The 16,905-nt window shown below is 46.0% G+C and overlaps 7 protein-coding genes across 7 annotated transcripts; 2 read left to right on the forward strand and 5 right to left on the reverse strand.

Annotated features, from left to right (window-relative positions):
* Nucleotides 1–788: 788 nt before the first annotated feature.
* Nucleotides 789–1,637, reverse strand: PSV08DRAFT_196760 (uncharacterized protein). Its single transcript, XM_014219516.1, has 2 exons — nucleotides 973–1,637; nucleotides 789–920 (listed from the first exon to the last, which is right to left on the reverse strand). Exons 1-2 carry the CDS (start codon nucleotides 1,625–1,627, stop codon nucleotides 796–798), a joined length of 780 nt encoding a protein of 259 aa, XP_014074991.1. The 5' UTR covers nucleotides 1,628–1,637; the 3' UTR covers nucleotides 789–795.
* A 549-nt stretch (nucleotides 1,638–2,186) lies between these two features.
* On the forward strand, nucleotides 2,187–2,838 carry PSV08DRAFT_348454 (uncharacterized protein; the record flags this gene model as incomplete). Its single annotated transcript, XM_066092811.1, has 2 exons — nucleotides 2,187–2,216; nucleotides 2,263–2,838. The coding sequence occupies 2 exons, from the start codon at nucleotides 2,187–2,189 to the stop codon at nucleotides 2,836–2,838; spliced, it is 606 nt and encodes a 201-aa protein (XP_065949563.1).
* Nucleotides 2,839–3,279: 441 nt separating this feature from the next.
* PSV08DRAFT_368880 (uncharacterized protein) lies at nucleotides 3,280–5,206 on the forward strand (the record flags this gene model as incomplete). Its single annotated transcript, XM_066093153.1, has 4 exons — nucleotides 3,280–4,100; nucleotides 4,148–4,246; nucleotides 4,292–4,882; nucleotides 4,918–5,206. The coding sequence occupies 4 exons, from the start codon at nucleotides 3,280–3,282 to the stop codon at nucleotides 5,204–5,206; spliced, it is 1,800 nt and encodes a 599-aa protein (XP_065949564.1).
* A 1,952-nt stretch (nucleotides 5,207–7,158) lies between these two features.
* PSV08DRAFT_274272 (uncharacterized protein) lies at nucleotides 7,159–8,445 on the reverse strand. Its single transcript, XM_014219514.1, has 3 exons — nucleotides 7,953–8,445; nucleotides 7,509–7,900; nucleotides 7,159–7,456 (listed from the first exon to the last, which is right to left on the reverse strand). Exons 1-3 carry the CDS (start codon nucleotides 8,394–8,396, stop codon nucleotides 7,213–7,215), a joined length of 1,080 nt encoding a protein of 359 aa, XP_014074989.1. The 5' UTR covers nucleotides 8,397–8,445; the 3' UTR covers nucleotides 7,159–7,212.
* A 1,010-nt stretch (nucleotides 8,446–9,455) lies between these two features.
* On the reverse strand, nucleotides 9,456–10,449 carry PSV08DRAFT_274278 (uncharacterized protein). Its single transcript, XM_014219513.1, has 3 exons — nucleotides 9,911–10,449; nucleotides 9,794–9,854; nucleotides 9,456–9,744 (listed from the first exon to the last, which is right to left on the reverse strand). Exons 1-2 carry the CDS (start codon nucleotides 10,415–10,417, stop codon nucleotides 9,843–9,845), a joined length of 519 nt encoding a protein of 172 aa, XP_014074988.1. The 5' UTR covers nucleotides 10,418–10,449; the 3' UTR covers nucleotides 9,456–9,744; nucleotides 9,794–9,842.
* A 954-nt stretch (nucleotides 10,450–11,403) lies between these two features.
* Nucleotides 11,404–12,039, reverse strand: PSV08DRAFT_173135 (ankyrin repeat-containing domain protein; the record flags this gene model as incomplete). Its single annotated transcript, XM_066091864.1, has 1 exon — nucleotides 11,404–12,039. A coding segment is annotated over one exon (636 nt), but the record flags the coding sequence as incomplete, so codon positions are not given.
* Nucleotides 12,040–12,723: 684 nt separating this feature from the next.
* On the reverse strand, nucleotides 12,724–15,711 carry PSV08DRAFT_359824 (uncharacterized protein). Its single transcript, XM_014219511.2, has 3 exons — nucleotides 15,255–15,711; nucleotides 13,615–15,196; nucleotides 12,724–13,563 (listed from the first exon to the last, which is right to left on the reverse strand). Exons 1-3 carry the CDS (start codon nucleotides 15,671–15,673, stop codon nucleotides 12,931–12,933), a joined length of 2,634 nt encoding a protein of 877 aa, XP_014074986.2. The 5' UTR covers nucleotides 15,674–15,711; the 3' UTR covers nucleotides 12,724–12,930.
* Between the last annotated feature and the right edge of the window lie 1,194 nt (nucleotides 15,712–16,905).

The raw sequence follows: 16,905 nt of genomic DNA on the forward strand, positions 1-16,905 counted from the left end.
TGTGCAGGGGTAGGTTTGTCGAGGCGGCGAACCTTGTCTCTTAGCTCCTTAGAGACGTTTGAAAGCGAGGAGATCTGATCTCCTAGAATTGCTGCGTTCTTCTTATTAACTCGGCCTGTCTCAGTGTAGTCTCTAAAGACTTCTACTAGGTCGAGCAGGCTAGTCTGCTGTGAGGGGTTGCTTTCAGCTAGACTAGCTGCTTGGACTACTAGGTTTCTAGCTATCTCGAGGGCCTCTTCTACTGTCGTAGCCCTAGGTGTTTTGTTTTGGCTAGCGAAAGGATTCCTTAGTGTTGAGCCAATAAAAGGCGAGAAGTTGCTTCTAGTGCGGGTGTGTGTGGGTCTATTAGGCTCGGCAGGTAGGTCATCTACTGTAGAGGGGGGTGTGCTATCCCTAGGGCGCGAGGATTCCTGAGTCCCTTGGGTTCTTTGTACTTCTACTACGATTGTGTCCATCTCGTCGATCTCCTGAGTGTAGCTAGTAGCGCTCATCTTTGATCTTCTACTAGCCTCTTCTAGGCTAGTAGTAGAGGCTGATCTTTTCTTCTTATTCTGCTCTATACTAGAGCTTCGCTCTATGTCCTGCTGGACTCGAGCTTCTAGATCGCTACCTTCGAGTTCTACCTGATCTCTCTGAGTTGGCATTAATCTAGATGGTCTGTGCGCTGAAAATTTTTCTTGAGGTTTGTAAGATAGCTGTAGGGAGACGAGTACTTTCCTCTACTGCGCGACAGCGCGCTAGATGCACGCTTTAGAAGTAGTTGCAAACGATTTTTTATAAGAGATTTGTATATATTTAGCTAATATGATATGATGGCATTAAACACCCAGTAAAGTTGGGTTTTGCATCAGAAACAGACGACATGATATCTCCAAAGTCTTCCAATGAGAGGTTGAGCAAGTCGTATCCTGAAAACGGACCTAAAGTTGTGTTTAGCTATTGTGACAGTTGTATGTAGCTTGGCTAATTTACAGATAAGGAACAATTCTGTAGCCCGTACAATGTTCCAACCCTTGTTACCAAGTTCAGCGATCATTTTGTTGATTTGAGCTGCTTGTACAAGTAGCCGCTTTCTCTTCTTCTCGTCTTTATTGAAAACCTTCAAAAGGTTGTCAATTTTCTCGCTTGGGGTACCCTTTTTTGTAAGATAAAGACAGTACGACAAGAATATCAAGGATTGGAAGTGAGTAAAGGACTTCTGTGCCATATGTGCGTTGATCGATCGTTCTACTAATCTTGCCAGATGTGTCCCTAGTTCGACTAGATTCTCGGCAGTAAGTCTCTGGGAATTGTGACCTTCACTGGTGATTGTGGGTGACAGGGTGAAGGCGCGAACCATGCTTTCGTATTTCTCTCGGTTGGTAACGATCATGAGTTGAGTTAATCTCCATTGATTTACGCAGCGCATGAAGTCGTCAGCTGTCTTGACCCGTGACTGGCGATTCTTTCGCTTCTGGGGAGTTTTGAATGTTTGCACGCTCCATCCCTTCGGGTAGACTGCAGCCTGAATGTCCTCCACTGTAACCTTTTCCTTGCTATTCAGGCAAGAACAAGTACAACAATGTTGTATCAAGAAATCAAAGTCTTCTTTTCGAATGGCTAATAATGATTCGACGGGTGTTGCCATTGTTGTGGTTGAGGAAATGAGTGAGGCTGTCCAGAAGTCGGTGGGTGCTGTACTGACGAAAGGACGCTATACCTGATTCTCTGACCCGATCAGGTCAGAGAATCAGGTATAGCGTAGGATCGTTGAACCCGAAACTCAATACGCCATGTAAGCCACTCTCTACAAGGCTTCCCAGATTTGATTGATTGGACATCTTCGCTTGGATAAACGCCAAGTTTATGCACAACAATTGTAAGCGCTCTGGAAACAAAGTCAGCTGTATGGAGCTAATTATACCATCATTTGTGGCAATTCCTGCCACAAGAGTCGCTTCATAGTCACGTCGCCCATGTTCTATCCTCCCTTCATTCATGTTGTTACAGGTAGCCTAGGGCAAGGGCATTTCCTCGGAAGATTGGCCTAAACTAACACTAAATCTTGCGCAGTTAGCATAACTATATATCATGCACACTTCCTGCAAGGCAAATGGTCCCTCATTTGTTGCCTTATTGTCCTCCTATGCCGACCGGTTGCCTTCCTGCAAGGAAACATGTTGGCTTCAACCTCGTTTGTGGCTGCAATGGACCAAGCTCCTATAGTTACATCTCAGGTATGCACTTGAACTCTAGTAGAGTGGAAAGCGACTAACCTTCCAGAATAACCCTTCAGACCAGGAACCGCCCAGCAAGCATGGTGGCATTTTCCCTAATCGTAAGACGCTTACTTTCGGATCGTACTTGCGATCGCATCCATCACCAGGGTTAACAACTACAGATAATGGGAATTACCAATGCATTGAATGTAGCAAGATCTTTATCCTTCACGAACCGTTCATCTTCCATGTGGGAGAGAAGCATGGTGCGAGTATTGGACGCGTTCAAATTGAGTCCGAGCCCTCGTACAAACTAAGGGCCTACCATGCTACTTGGTCCAACGGCATTACCCATTTTGTTCGATTAAGCGTCTCTCAATCTTTCGGAACCAACTCTACGATAAGTCAGATAGAAGAGGAAATTGTGTTCACTTTCGACGAGTTCCTCCAAGCAAAATTCGAAAGAACCAAAGAATACGACAACATAAGAAGGATGGTTGAGGGTGTAGTCCTAGCGGATGTCACAGGGCATGCATCTCTAGGAACTAACTCTGTTTATCCAAGTTGTGTTGCAAAATGGCTACAGTCATGGTTATTTGCATGTATTCCAAAGTCAAGAAATTCTAGATCTAGCATGTGACCTCAGTCTCTCTATCCCCCGACGGAGGATAATTCAACTATTTACCGTTGAATATAGCGGTAACTCTACCTGCCCTTGCACAACGCGCTTTCTACTACTTCTTGGCTTTGGAAGGCTGGCAAATTATGTAGTGATCTGAGTTACACTTGCACATATACACAGTTAAAACCTTAAATGCATGAGCTGAAATATCAATTAAGCCTGTAATGCTGTAATCCTGGTGAGAGAAGCCGTGTATAGCTGTAGGATCCTGTAGATGTTTTTGGAATGCAGAATGGCCGCCTGATACTTCTTCAGGCCTTAGTCATTGTCAGATACCATGCTTTATAATTCTCGCTCTTCCTCCATTTAAAGTGTTGAATTCTTATTGAAATATTAGAAACTACCTTCTCTTAGTACATCTACAGTTCGAGTCAACCGTAGCCTTAATTTCCCAGCGAGATGCGTTCCCCATCTAATGCAGACACACAGAACGAGGATCTAAGTTTTACTAGCGAAGGGCTACCGAGATCTTCTAGACTTCGAGTCACAAGGGCCTGCAACCGATGTAGCCTTCATAAACAGAAATGTGACGGGGCTTCCCAATGCGGCGCATGCGTTAAGAAGCAGGTACGATGTGAGTATCAGGAGACTAAGCCAACTGCGTATGTTCCTTCTAGTGTAACTACCTCTATTTATAAACTGACCTCTATTAGCTCCCAAATACGTATAGACAGTGCATGCAAGACTGTTGAGAGGATGGCTCAAGAATTTCGGGACTGGAAAAGCGAACTTCGCAAAAGTGAAAGTTCTTATTCCCATGTTGCACAAATTGATCTCATGAAAGAACATAGCACCAGGCTATTCCTGCGCGAAGATCTACTCCTTCTTTCTAAATCTTATTTAGAACATGTGCATATTTTGCATCCCTTTTTTGACAAACCCCAGGAGATGTGCGACGCATTTATCAATTATATCTGTAGCGCCCCATTACGGAGGGACTACATCAGCTCGAGTCTCAGGAACGCCCACGTACTTCTCTTTCTTGCACTAGGGAGCTGTTTCTCAACCACAGATGATGCATCCCGCCCTGTTACCACACGAGGTATGGTGTATTACACTTACGCGAAACAAATTCTCGGGCAGAAACATCACGAGCGTAGTATCGCATATGCTCAAGCCTTGACTCTAGCTGCACTATACAGCAACCAAAATGGCATGCTAGGAGACAGCTGGGCTCACCTACATCAATCTCACTGCATCTACACAGATAACGCAGAGAGGTGAGTTAAGTTATTGTTATCTAACTGTTTAGACTAACAGTAAGCAGAGCATTTGCTGAAAATCAAGTCTCATCTACTAAAGATAGCACCAACTCTCTCCCCGTAGAAGCAATGAGAAGTTTTTGGCTTTTCCAGCGCCTGTTAGGGTTAGTATATAATATAAGTGTATGCACTTTTCTAACTCCTTCTAGTGGCATTGACAACTGCCTCAATGTGGTCTCCTTTCCTCTGCATTCTAGGTACTGGAATGCGCTATTACTGGAATGGAATATAAATGACCTTCCAGAGATAGTTTTCTGGACGAAAGTCTTATTGCGCTCACTACTCGAAGCTGTACAGACATCACTGTCACCAGGCTTCGCCTCGATCGAGACATTTGATGAAGAAAGCCTCCAGAGTTTGGTGGACCTTGCGAGGAGACAGACTCAACAGCTCGAGAATTGGAGGGCGCAATTGTTGCCGAAACTAGTATGGGATGATGCAGAGCCCCCATCGACTAATGCCATCATGGCTTCTCTACGAGCAGAGTACCACAAGGGTATGGCTGAGCTGTTGAGACCGTACCTGAGCATTCTTGAACATCCTGAGTTTAACGCTCCTAGAGAGCTAACCAAATTCCAGCAAGGGACTCTCCAACTTGTCATCGATTGGGAGCAGCACGCTGTATCGAATATCATTTCCTTTGACCGTATTGGCGCAGATCCCAACAGCGTGTATGAGATTTGTAGAAGCACAAGTAGCATTCGGGTAGCGTTAAGCAATCCTGTGGACACACTTCACTCGTAAGTAATTCCATCATCTGTAAAATATATCTCAGACTGATCGTATATAGAGAGTTCAAAACGGTCCTCCTCCTTCGTGCTATACGCTCATCCAAGATCTATCCACTTATTAGCAACCAGTTGAAACTCTCGGAAGCGGCGATGAACATACTTTACTCCCGCACGATAGAAAGATTGTCCGATTTTAGGCCAGTTGTTCCACTTTTGACTCAGGATCTCCAAATTTTGGGTATATCTTGGCGGCAAGAAGACTCCGTTCGTCACTTAGAGCTAGCTACTATCCTAGCTCGCTCAAGTAGTCCAACATCACATATCGCTTGTTAGCAATCGGTGGCTTACGCGTGTTCTCATACTGAACTAAGAGTATTGCCTAGAAGGAACTTCCTAGTTCATGTATTTTATAACTTGAAAATAACTATCTAAATCCTGCTATGCTATTGTCCGAGGCATTCTGTATATAATAGTTCGTAATTAATAACTGTTACTAGCCACCGTGCTCGTTGTCGTCATATCTGCCGTTAACCTATTATGCTTATTGGGCTGTAAGTTGTAACAAGTATCTCTGAATAGCTGTTAGCAATGCTAACTTGACGTAATGTCTATCTTTATGTGCTGGGATGCACAGTGTAACGGGATGCTTTCTCTTCTAGACTCTTATACTGCTCGTAGCATACTTATGTATAAATAAGCGCTGTACGTATCTACTCCATAGCTCTTACTCTTCTAACGTCCGTCCCTACGTACCGGGACGCACGGTGTAACGAGACAGTTTTCGCTTCGGAGCCTTGCTTTCTCTGATCTGTATATGAATCGACCTATAGTTGGCGTGTTAATGTTCCAGAGCTGGTTTTCTCCTAGGGCATCAACCCCGGCACTAGTTTTCGCGATGTTGCCCTTGCTGTTGATTATCTCGTCAACGCTGTCAAAAGACTTTTTGTCACTATACCCCTGTCTATCCATAATATAGAGGTTTCCTGAAAAGATCGAAAGGTCTATTAGGAATTAAATTTCAGAAAGAATAGATCTCCAAGATCCAAAGGGTATTTCAGCCTAACAAGTATACAGTCCAGCAGTTTCGCCGACGAAAACGATGATCGCCAAAAGCATGCCAGCGCATCGAAATCCACTAGCGTCTCTTGTCATGCAGGCTGCCTGCAGTAGCGTGCTCAGATGTCGCTGTATGCTATCGTAAAGAATTCAACGCTATGCCTGCATAGGTCAGCTGCTAAGAATAGTCGTGGCGCATGCCGGCGGCTTTCTGGAAGCCTCTACGGCCAGGTGCTCAGCCTCGCTGTTGTAGCGCGACCTTGGCCGCCGTTTGAGCTGCCTAATATGCCTCAGCGTGTGCACTCTGCTACCTCTACTCTTCCGCCTGCCATTCCCAAATCTCATCGTGCTCTTGCGGACCATGGCGAGGTTCCTCGCTCTACCCTTCATGCTCGTGTCTAAAGGTACGGCTCGGTAAAAGAGACGGCTCAGAGTCAATGATATCTCAGCCCGTAGTAAGAAGATGATGCGGTTGTCCAGTTTCTTCTATGGATGTCTGATCAAACAAGAACCGGGCGATACCGCTGCCAGACCAGGAATACACATAATACGTTCTTTTCAGTTCGCGCCTCGCAAAACGCAGTTCTATAGTTAACACGTTTGGAGTCGCGCAGCTATCTATTACCTTCCTCTTACATTGACCTGTAAAGTACACAATACGATCATTGCACTCTCGTTATACTGGGCGGTCACCCCAGGCCTCTCAGGTTTATTTACTACCGCAAGCCTACCACACATCCACACGAGTCGATGCGTTATCTAAAGCACCAATACGATGGCTACATTACGACTACCAGCTTCGGTGATAACGGGATACCCATTACGTGACAGTTTTAAACACTGGAGGAATAGATGTAGACGAGATGGCGTTCACGTACCTTGCGAGAAGCAGCAACAAACATTAGCGTAGTTGAAAAAAGATTCACTTGCATGGAGAGCAAGCACATCAAGATAGGCTGCAGTGATTAAGTCGGAAAATTGCTTTCTCTATAAACAGAGCTTTTTCTTCCTGTACACTATGTAATAGCTATGTTTATAAATTATGCAGACCTTTATTAATTACTATTCATACCCGCTTAAAATCATAGTGTTATTCCTGTTACAACAAATGCAAATACCAAAGCTACGGCTAAGATCTAGTTAGATCTCAGATATCTATATTCATCCATTCTGTCCGCTGTGTGCTCATAAGAAGATCGGTTTCATTCTCTCTACACAAGCTAATATAAGAAAAGCTAAACAGTAAATTTTTACACTCTTTCTTTGGTCACTTTCTCTATCCATCAGACATCATAGTAACTAAGTACCGTCAATACTAACATCGGCAAAGCGACGATGAAGCTTCCAGCACTGAAGGTTACCTCCCAGCTGCCCCAGAAAAGTTTTCCTCCGGTTACTACAGAAAAGAGGACACCTAGAAATACATAGAGACATTTTCTAGGACACCATGCAGTCTCCACGTATAAGCCATCTAATTCTAGATATCTGTTCTGTGGCTGGAAGTCATTGACTGAGAAATTGATGTTCCTGGTGATATTAACGTTAGTCGGGTCTCATGGCACATGTATTTGAGACTTGCCTATAGTAATAGATGAATTGATGGTTATTGATGCCATTGAGTATATTTTGAGAGCTTGCACCGGCCGGATTGCGGAAGTAGCAAGAAAGGAAAGGCACGGTTTTAATCCAACGTATCTGATCATTGCAATTGTACCATTTCTCGAAAGGACAGGTTGAATAACCAGAGAGCTTTGAAGAGTTGGTTGGGCAATCACTGTTGCAATGATGGTATTTCCCAGAGCTGTCGCGATAGCAGACATCCGGAAAATCGGTCGAATCGAAGTCTGTTATCAATTCAATAGCTTTCGCTGCTTCTTCCTGCTGCTTAGAGTAGCTCTTGTACAAGCTGTCTAGGTCTAAAGGTTCAACGAAGGCTAAGAACCTTTTTGAGGGATGGCAGATCAACCGGAACTATATGTAGTCTTAGCGCAGGTGTACATGCTATAAGGCGGTGAGAATATACAGTGACGGGCTTAAGTCTACTAATTTTTCGGAAGGAAAAGCACCTCTTTAGGAGGCCAACTTCTTCATCATATTTCTTCTTTAACGACTTGAAGATTTCATACTCATCTTCAACGTCGGTAATTGCAACGTCTATAGCCCAGGTTTTGAAGCTTTCAGAGTGTTCAGAACCCCACAGCAAGAACACACAGCTCGCACCGTCTTTTTTCTCAGTTTCCTCCTGGAAGTAAGTGAAGATAGAGTCTTTGGGCAAGTTGGACGGCTCTGATAAGGACGGCTTCTGTAAAACTTCGTGCATAGCCTGTTGCCGTTTTCTTTCCTTGGATTTCTTTAGGTTATTGTGTAGAACAGATTGGAACCCGGTCGCTCCCACAGCGATTTCCTCCGAGTGTTTAACACGGGCTCTTTCTGGTCGTGGTGGAAGGTCTACTAGCGGTGATGCCATAGGGTAAATTAGGGTTGATAAAGACGATTGTAGATAAAGAAATTCTTGTAAATGAGCAATGTTACAAAACATAGGAACTTATACAAATGTCGATTAGGCAGAACTGCTCCCTAAGGCTGCTACTGTTGTTCCAGCGCAACGGATCTAGGCAGACGCACTGCCCGTCTATGGCGGAGTAAGGCTGAATTCGGCATAATCTATAGTTAGCGCATCAATTGATTGGTCTATCTTTCTATCATCTCTATCTTATGGACGTGGGTGGGATACGTATAGGTATTTAGGCTATCTTTGCAGCATACAAAGCTCGAGAATCACTGCTACTTAGTAGATCCTAAGCGTTGTATTCACGTTGCTTGTAGGGTTAACTAATGCGAGCAGATTCGATAACCTCGCTCTGAGTGACGCAAAATCCAGTGGGCCGGAACCAGCCAATGAAACACGTCGCCGTGCCATGATGTCTGCTGACTGTGCTCTTATTGGCGGGTTCTGGTCCACCCGGTTTTCCGTGTACAGGGAGGGATGTTATATGGTTAGTTAGCTAGTTAATCATAAACGCTTAACTACGAAGAGCTGTTGGCATGCGCCACAACTGTGTTTGGCAGCTTCTGTTATGGGCATAGTGTCAAATCTGTTCTGCATGCCAAGTGCTACTAACAGCGCATGTCTTAGAGGACGCGTTTTGGCGATCTTACTAACTACGCGGAGAAACTGCCGGGATGTATACTTGTTGCTCTAAATCGACCTTTTAAGACTGCAGTCTTAATCTTTGCTATCCCAGCTTTCTTCGTAGCCTACCGAGCTGTTCGCAGAAGTGTACAACCGCGGAGGAGCAAGGGGTATTAGAAGAGAGTTATTCGACAGCATCAATAGAACGAGCGATAGCACGGTCGACAACTCGCTTTTTAGCATCGGTGGCCGATGTGCTAAAAGAGTAAGAGCTCTAGAGTATATGCGCACTACGCTTGTCTATATACAAGCATGTTGCGGACAGTCCGAGGGTCCGGAAGAGAAAGTGTCCCGTTACACTGTGAGTCCCGGCACATAGGGATGGACGTTGGTCATGTTCAATCACGTGGCGAATGATTGTCTCTTAGTTCGCTCAGACTAAGTAACGTTATTTATCCATGAAGCACATTGTTATTCCTAACATGAATGCATCTCCAATACTGGAGCTCCCTATGACATCGTCATAGAATTTGCTTGCTCGACTTCTTCCCTTGAGCGCTCAAAGACCCGCCTCTCTTTATTCTGTTGCAGGCGTCTTGCGCTTACGGCCTTATTTTCCTTTCATCACGGCCACTCTATTCAGAGAAAATATTTACCTTTGATAGCACTTAGTAGTACCTGCCTAAAAGTGTTAGTGGACAGGTCGAGTAGGCGTACAGGAAAGAACTGACTCCTGTCATTCTATAAACGCAGTGGAGTATCTTAAGGTCATTGATCAAATCAGAGAATTTCCTATAACCGCCTGTATCAGCCAGGATATACGTAGAGGTAAGCGCCTGAGCACCAACAGGAAGTCGCAATCTACTCTTCCGTAGGAGGAGTCGTTTGCAATAAGTCGTAGATTTGCCAGATCTGGATGCAGTCGATACTTCCCCAGGTTCGAACTCTTGCTCGATGTTGCCCAGATGCGACTTTCCATCACTACATTCCCTCAATGGTATTACATCTATAGATGAGGTGATTAAAATTGTGTTGATGTACTCTTCATTTCGAATCCAAGTAGTAAGCGCTTCGAGTTGGAAATACTCGGCTTCATGGATTAAGCTCGCATATAAAGGCAGATCAAAGCCATTTGTTCGAGTCCAGAAAATTGGAGGTACAGAGCTTCGTAAGAAGTCTAGGATATGTTCGAATAGAAGGGGACTTCGATCGACGAAAGGCATCCCGCTAACGTAACAAGTACTCCCAGCCCACTGATTCGAGAGCATTGCGTTTAAGAATGGTGATCGTTCAAGTGTAGACTTGAGCGTAGTGAATGAGCGGCCGCCCACATTAATCATGTATGGTTCGGTCATTGATGCGGCTGTATTTTGAGACAAAGGATCATGGAGCAAGACTGTGGCGTTGCAGGTCAATTCGGAATATTTAAGTGCGCTTGACTTGATTGTGCGCTAAGGAGGCAAAATACCTTATTCAGGATAGTCCGGCTATTTTGGCGACTTGGCTTTCTGTTCCGTCACGCAGGGCTAGCATGGGGAATGGCCCAACGATCACACGTTATGGGCTAATTAGATATCTAACTAAGTATGCAGCCTAAGAGGTTCAGCCTCATGATACAATGACCGTAGATTTTATTTCATTTTAAAATCCAAGTACCTTTAAATTGGTTTGTTACGGTGGGTGGTCCATACGCGTGGACGTACGTTACTAGAACTACTAATCGGAGGGGCTATGAAGAGATTACGGCTAAATACTTATAAAAACTTTGCACAATATCGTTTAAAACAACTACGGGTTGAATATATTTTCTATATACTTAACTACCGGACTCGATAACGTTTACGTTAAGAGAAGCATTTCTCTCAACTGGTGTTGGCCACAGGGTTTCTGCCTCGCTCAATGAGGTTTCAGAACTGCCTAAAGCGTGTTCGTAGCGGTATGGTGGGGGTGGTTGGCCCGAAGACCTTGGTTGGCTAGTTTCCAGATCGTTGTGGTTTTGGAAAAAGCTGCTGATGGGACGTCGAAGTGCAATTCCCCATTGTTGTCGGAAGGAGATATTGTCCTCTATGGGCTGTCGTTGTGCGCCTGTGCGCCTGACTAGGAAAACGATACACATTTTCCTGGGCTGATAGTTCTCTAGGTATGCTTGTGCATCGTTGCGGTATATATACATACATTTATATAGACGTTAATTGGGCAGTTATAATTCGGTTGGAAAAACCAAAAACGAAAAACGAGTTACTATATCTGACTAATCTATTGTATACCATCCAACAAATTCTTCAAGAACGTATTCTCGGATTCTAAAGAAGTGGTGACTCTTTCTCTTTCTTTGTTGCGTTCACGAAAGCGCTGTATGATAGATGTAGCAGTCAAGTGGGCAAGGCGACAACCGAACAAATTCCGATAGTGCGTACTTCCTCTTCTCCCAAGAAGGCAATGGCGATCCTAGTGATAAGAGTAACTTTACGGCATTGTGTTTTTGACTAATGCTTGCTTGATCAATAGCAATCCACCCAAACCGAGCTTCTGACGATAGGTTTGCGCCCGCTTGGACTAACAATGATATGACTTCACATGACCCAGTCACGGCGGCAAGATGTAAAGGTGTATTACCATGGTTATCTTTAGCTGATACGTCCGCACCCTCTTTTATAAGCAGTGCTACTGCCTCTTTCATGTTTCGACCAGCAGCATAATGAAGCGGTGTCAGGAGTGAGAGATCGCAGCAAAATGGATCCATGTGCAACTTTCTTAGAGTAGCGACAAGAATTCTGATATAAGAAACAAGATTTTGTGCGCATAGTCGGTGAAGAAGCGTTACCCCATAAACATCCTTCTGGTGTAGATCGATCCCTGGTACATGAAGTAATTGTTGAAAAGTGTACATTCGCTGATTGGCAGCAGCCCAGTCAATCACGGATGTAGCGCTATTTCTTCCGTACCAGAACGTTATGTTTTCGAGATTTCTTGTTAAAATAGTGCATGGTGTTGTTTGGTAAGAACACGCTCGCTCGTAAAGAGATCGTACAAAGAGACCACGAAGGTGTCTAGACACCAAATTAAGATTGGCGATTTCACTGACGCAAAGATATTCACTAACGTCCCTCCCTGAGTGCTGGGACACCCGCCGTGCTGGGACAAATGAGGGGTACTTTGACTTTCAGCACTTCGCTTTCTGTGCGCACGCTAAAAATCTCGAGAAAACTATGATAGTCGTATACTAGAGCTATCTATTAATACATTTTAACATATCTAACTAAAAATTACATTGCTATTGCTACTCTTCTTGCGTAAGTTATAGCAGACTATCCTTCTGTATATAATAGCATTACTTTACTACAGCGCTATATAGAAGCTTATAGCGCCTTAAAAACTCTAAAAGATTACTATTATGTCTTAAAGGCCTTGTAGTAACGCCGTAAGCTACGTTCAGCCTTGTAGCGCCTGCAATGCCTATGTTTATGCAAAATCGCGGTCATGATTGGTACCTCGGTTCGCGCTAAGCCGCTCTGCATATCTTATATAATTACCCTTACGTAATGTATCGCTAGCGGCTTCTAGGGCTATGGCGCAGCCCTAGTGGGCGGTCTAGATATGAACTCGAACGCGGACGTCGCTCTTGAGAGAAATTGTTAATAGCAAGACCTCTACTACTTAGACGGCGATTATTTGCTTTATAATAGAGAATCTACACTAGTTATACTTTGTATTAAAGCGAATCTGTATAACCGTGATACTAGAGAATCCTAAGCAGAACCACACGACCAGATACAAGCCCCAGACAAGCTCTGTCCTCGCGTACTGTGGTTGAGTATGATCGATACTCTGGAGGAAGCCATAAGTAACGTTGTTAGTTGCGTAATATCTACTGATTCTGCACTAGAATGTACGAGGACTGCTGCGTCGGCCTCAAGAGCGATGTACTAACAGAGGCTTGAGGCAAAGGAATATCGCCTTGGTTTGTGTGTAGTACCTGCCCATTTGGTGAGAAATTGATAAAGGTGATGTACTCAGAAAAGCCTTTAAGCGTGCTGCGACATGTCCCTGTCGCCGCCTCCCACAACCGTACTGTCTTGTCCCAAGATGCTGATGCGACCAGCTGCCCGTCTGGCGAGAAGGCTACCGCGGCGACATAGGCGGAATGGCCCTCGAGCGTGCTGCGACACGTCCCTGTCGCCGCCTCCCACAGCCGTACTGTCTTGTCCCAAGATGCTGACGCGACCAGCTGCCCGTCTGGCGAGAAGGCTACCGCGGTGACATAGGCGGAATGGCCCTCGAGCGTGCTGCGACACGCATCCCAGTCTACGTCTTTCTTAGATAGCATCTCCACCTTTTCTGGCACTTGGCCTATAAATGTTCGTCGTATCACACTCTTCTCTGGTGCGAATACTAACGCCGAGTAATAGGTCTGCAACGGTGCGTCTATAAGCACAGACCGGAACCGCAGCACGAACCGCTTAGCGTCATGGAGAAAGCTTGAAACTAGTATTGTATGTGCCTGCGTCGTACGTTAGTAGAGTAAGAGAAAGGTGTCTTTTAAAAGTCTTACACTAGTAAGCGTCTGAAGGCTGTCGAGCAAGTTAATGCATGTACTCAGTTCTCTTATAAGGCTCATAGCCTCAAGCCAATGAAGAAGATGCTTCCGTAGAAAGAGGTGCGTGGCGTCTCCGTCAACAATGCCTTGCCCACTCTGCTTGAGATGGTCAACCCAGTAGCGACACGCATACTGTAGATCAGGTGGCAGCCTAGTAGCAACTGTCTGCTCATCTACCTCGCTCCTTAGTACTCCAGGGCCTGGAAGGCCGCACATGTCCTGATGAAGACCGCCAGATCCAGACATAAGCTCGAGGCAGCGAGATGCAAGCTTCTGGTGTGTCATTTTCTCATCCACCCAAAACGGGCTCTCTCCTTGCTTTTTGGGGTCGAGGAGGAACTCGCGAAAGGACAAGTGCAAAAGACGAATAGGCGCGTCTTTATTGTTAGGAACACTAAGAACAGAGTGTAGAGGGTCAAGACGACACTGGATCTCTTCTTGTGGAACTTGTAATAGGCGGGCAAGCGAGATGGCAGAGAGTGGACTTTCGAGAACAACAATACTACCAACAACTTCTCGGAAAGCCTGAAGCCACGTCTCCTTCTCGTCTTCCTCCTGCTCACTAAGCAGCTGATCGAGCACAGGGAGATACGTCTGATCTAGCTGCGAAAAGGTTGCCTTCTGATACTGCAGGACCTTATTTAGAAAAGCCATAGGATTGCTTCCTTTGCTACCGACATATCGACACACAGTGGCAGCGTAGATGAACAGCGGCACAGCCAGCTCAACGAGCGCGAGGATCTGTTGCTTCGCTGGCCAGTCTGAAGCCAACTTGCGCTCTTTTCGTATCATGGCGAACTTATGCTCTAGAAACAGACGGATATCGTGTTCAATCGTGCTTCTTAGTACTTCGTGGAGGATGAGGTCCTGGTATGTGCCGTTCGGCATCTCCTTAAAGCCGAGGCGGATGTGGAGTTCGGGCCGGCTAGTCACCACGATCCGCAGCGGCACTAGGCGAATGTCTTTTGTCCGAGCAAGCAGCTGGAGTATCGCCCGAATGTCTGCTTCCTGCTCACATTCGTCCAGCGCGTCGATCACGACAACACGCGCTAAGGCCTGCGAGCGAGCCTGCTTTATTCCCAATAGTGGCTCTAGGATCAGCTTCTCGAACTGGTCTTTTAGAGCCTTGTGTGAGATCGTAGAGTCCTCGTCGAGCGTCTTCCTAATGCCAGGTAGCATGCCGGGCTCGTGTACCACCAAGTCGGTAGCGATGGTGGCAAAGAACCGTGAGGCGTTGCCGCGCTCGCCCTCGCCTTTCTTGAAGAAGAAGCTGGCTCCAAGTTGCCCTCGACTGGCGAACGACTGAGCGACCGTCCGCGCAATTGTTGACTTTCCTGTGCCTGCCATGCCGCTCAGCCAAAATATAGACTTGCCATCTTTATTGTTCGCCCATGTTGTGATCTCGTCTAGCAGCTCGGTGCGGGTGTTTGGTAGGCATCGTGCGTTGTGCTCTTCGTTGTGGGAATTGAAGGAGGCGCCTATCGCGACAGGCAGTTTGGCCAGATCCAGCTTCTGGTCTATGCTGAACACAACGGCTCTGTATAGTCAGTGAGAAGCTGTTTCTACGCACGACGTATCTGTATACAGAAGCTTACGTCTGATCAATCTGTAGCGCTAAGCCAAAGGTCTGTTCGTATCTTTCTAAGTTTAAAACGATCTTGTCTACCTCCTTGCTCGTGAACGGCCATTTAAGCGCACGTAAACCAAACCGGCTTATAGTCTTGCGGGTCTTTCCCGGTTCTAGCTTCACACCTAAGCTTTCCAACTCGTTCAGGCATTGTTCGAGCGAGTCTAACAGGCCTTGGGGGGCAGAGAGCCGAGTCTTGTCCTGGCTGTCGAGGAGCTGCTTAATCTTCTTTAGCACGTGGTTGATGTCGCTAACTTTTCTCTGCACACGTTCGATATCGCCCTTCGCGTCCTTTACGGCCATAGAGTACTGGACGCATAGCGAGGCAATCTTGGCGGATATGTCGATCACTGCGATGACGCTTGCTGCGCCCGAAAGGCCGTCCATAACGTGAGGTCTGCGACTGAGATGAAGTAAACTGGTCAATCGCGCCTTGCGCTGTTGTAGGCTGATGGAGCAGCAAGGCCGCTTTTAGATTAAGAGAAGCGCGGCAATCTATCTTCAGCTGCGGCTGAGAGTAGTGGCATAGCTAAGCGCTGTTGCATTGCGGGCGGCGTAGGGTCGGAAAGGCTTTGGAACTACGTTTCGCTAGAGCCCGCTTGCCCACTCTTACTGCGCACTTGAAAGGCGAGCGGAATACTACACAAATATTATCCTATCTGGTGGCCTGCACTATAGTGCGATCGTTTAAGCACTTCTATAACTTGTTTGGTTAGGTACAGTATTAAAGCGCCATTCAAAGCTGCGTCGTGCGCTTGCTATTTTTAGAATAAGCTCCGCTCGTTCTCTGCCGTATGTCATCAAAGCGACAGGACGCGCTTTGGCTATATCGAGGCTGCTTGTTACCACCCCTTTGCTGGTATAGCAATATACTTGCGGCCATGGATCCAGCTAGTTAAGTACTGGCTGAAGCCTTCTCTTCTGACTAGCGTGAGACATATCGTACTATGGTGGAGAAGAGTAATGTCCCTCGCTCTACCCTTTATCGTCGTAGGCACGGAGGAACGTTGAAAGAAGTAAAAGCTCAGCGCTAGTAATACCTGACTGTCGAGGAAGAGAAAGCACTTGCTTTATTCTTGCTACTAATGTCTAGTTTTGGGTAACTGGTTCGGATTAAGTACGTACCTACGCTAGCCTTTAGTATCGCACGCCGGTGGTCTACGACGACTAATAAGCCGATCAAGCCTCTGGGCAAGAACTGGGCTCGCGCCTTCGAGAAACGCCACCCTGAACTTAAAGCGAGACGAGTCAAGTCAATAGACTGGAAGCGCTATGAGAATAATATATACGATAAGACTGTAGAGTGGTTTTAGATAATTGGCAAGGTGCTGTAGGATGCAGCGGTACTGCTAGAGAACGTGTATAATATGGACGAGACAGGGGTTATGCTAAGTAAGCTTGGCTCTGTCAAAGTCCTGGTAGGTAAGGACGATAGACGCGACTATAGAGGTACTGGTATGAAGCGGACGATGGTGACTGCTGTCGAGTGCATAAGCGCTGACGGTAGGGCGCTGCTACCTCTCATTATCTGGCCAGCCTTGACGCACCGAAGTAACTGGACTACGTATCCCATATCTGGATGGCACTATGGGTTCTCTAAGAGCGGTTATAATGACTCT

This window comes from Bipolaris maydis (genome assembly GCF_028858645.1).
Source record: "Bipolaris maydis strain C4 unplaced genomic scaffold PSV08scaffold_3, whole genome shotgun sequence".
Lineage (NCBI taxonomy): Eukaryota > Fungi > Ascomycota > Dothideomycetes > Pleosporales > Pleosporaceae > Bipolaris > Bipolaris maydis.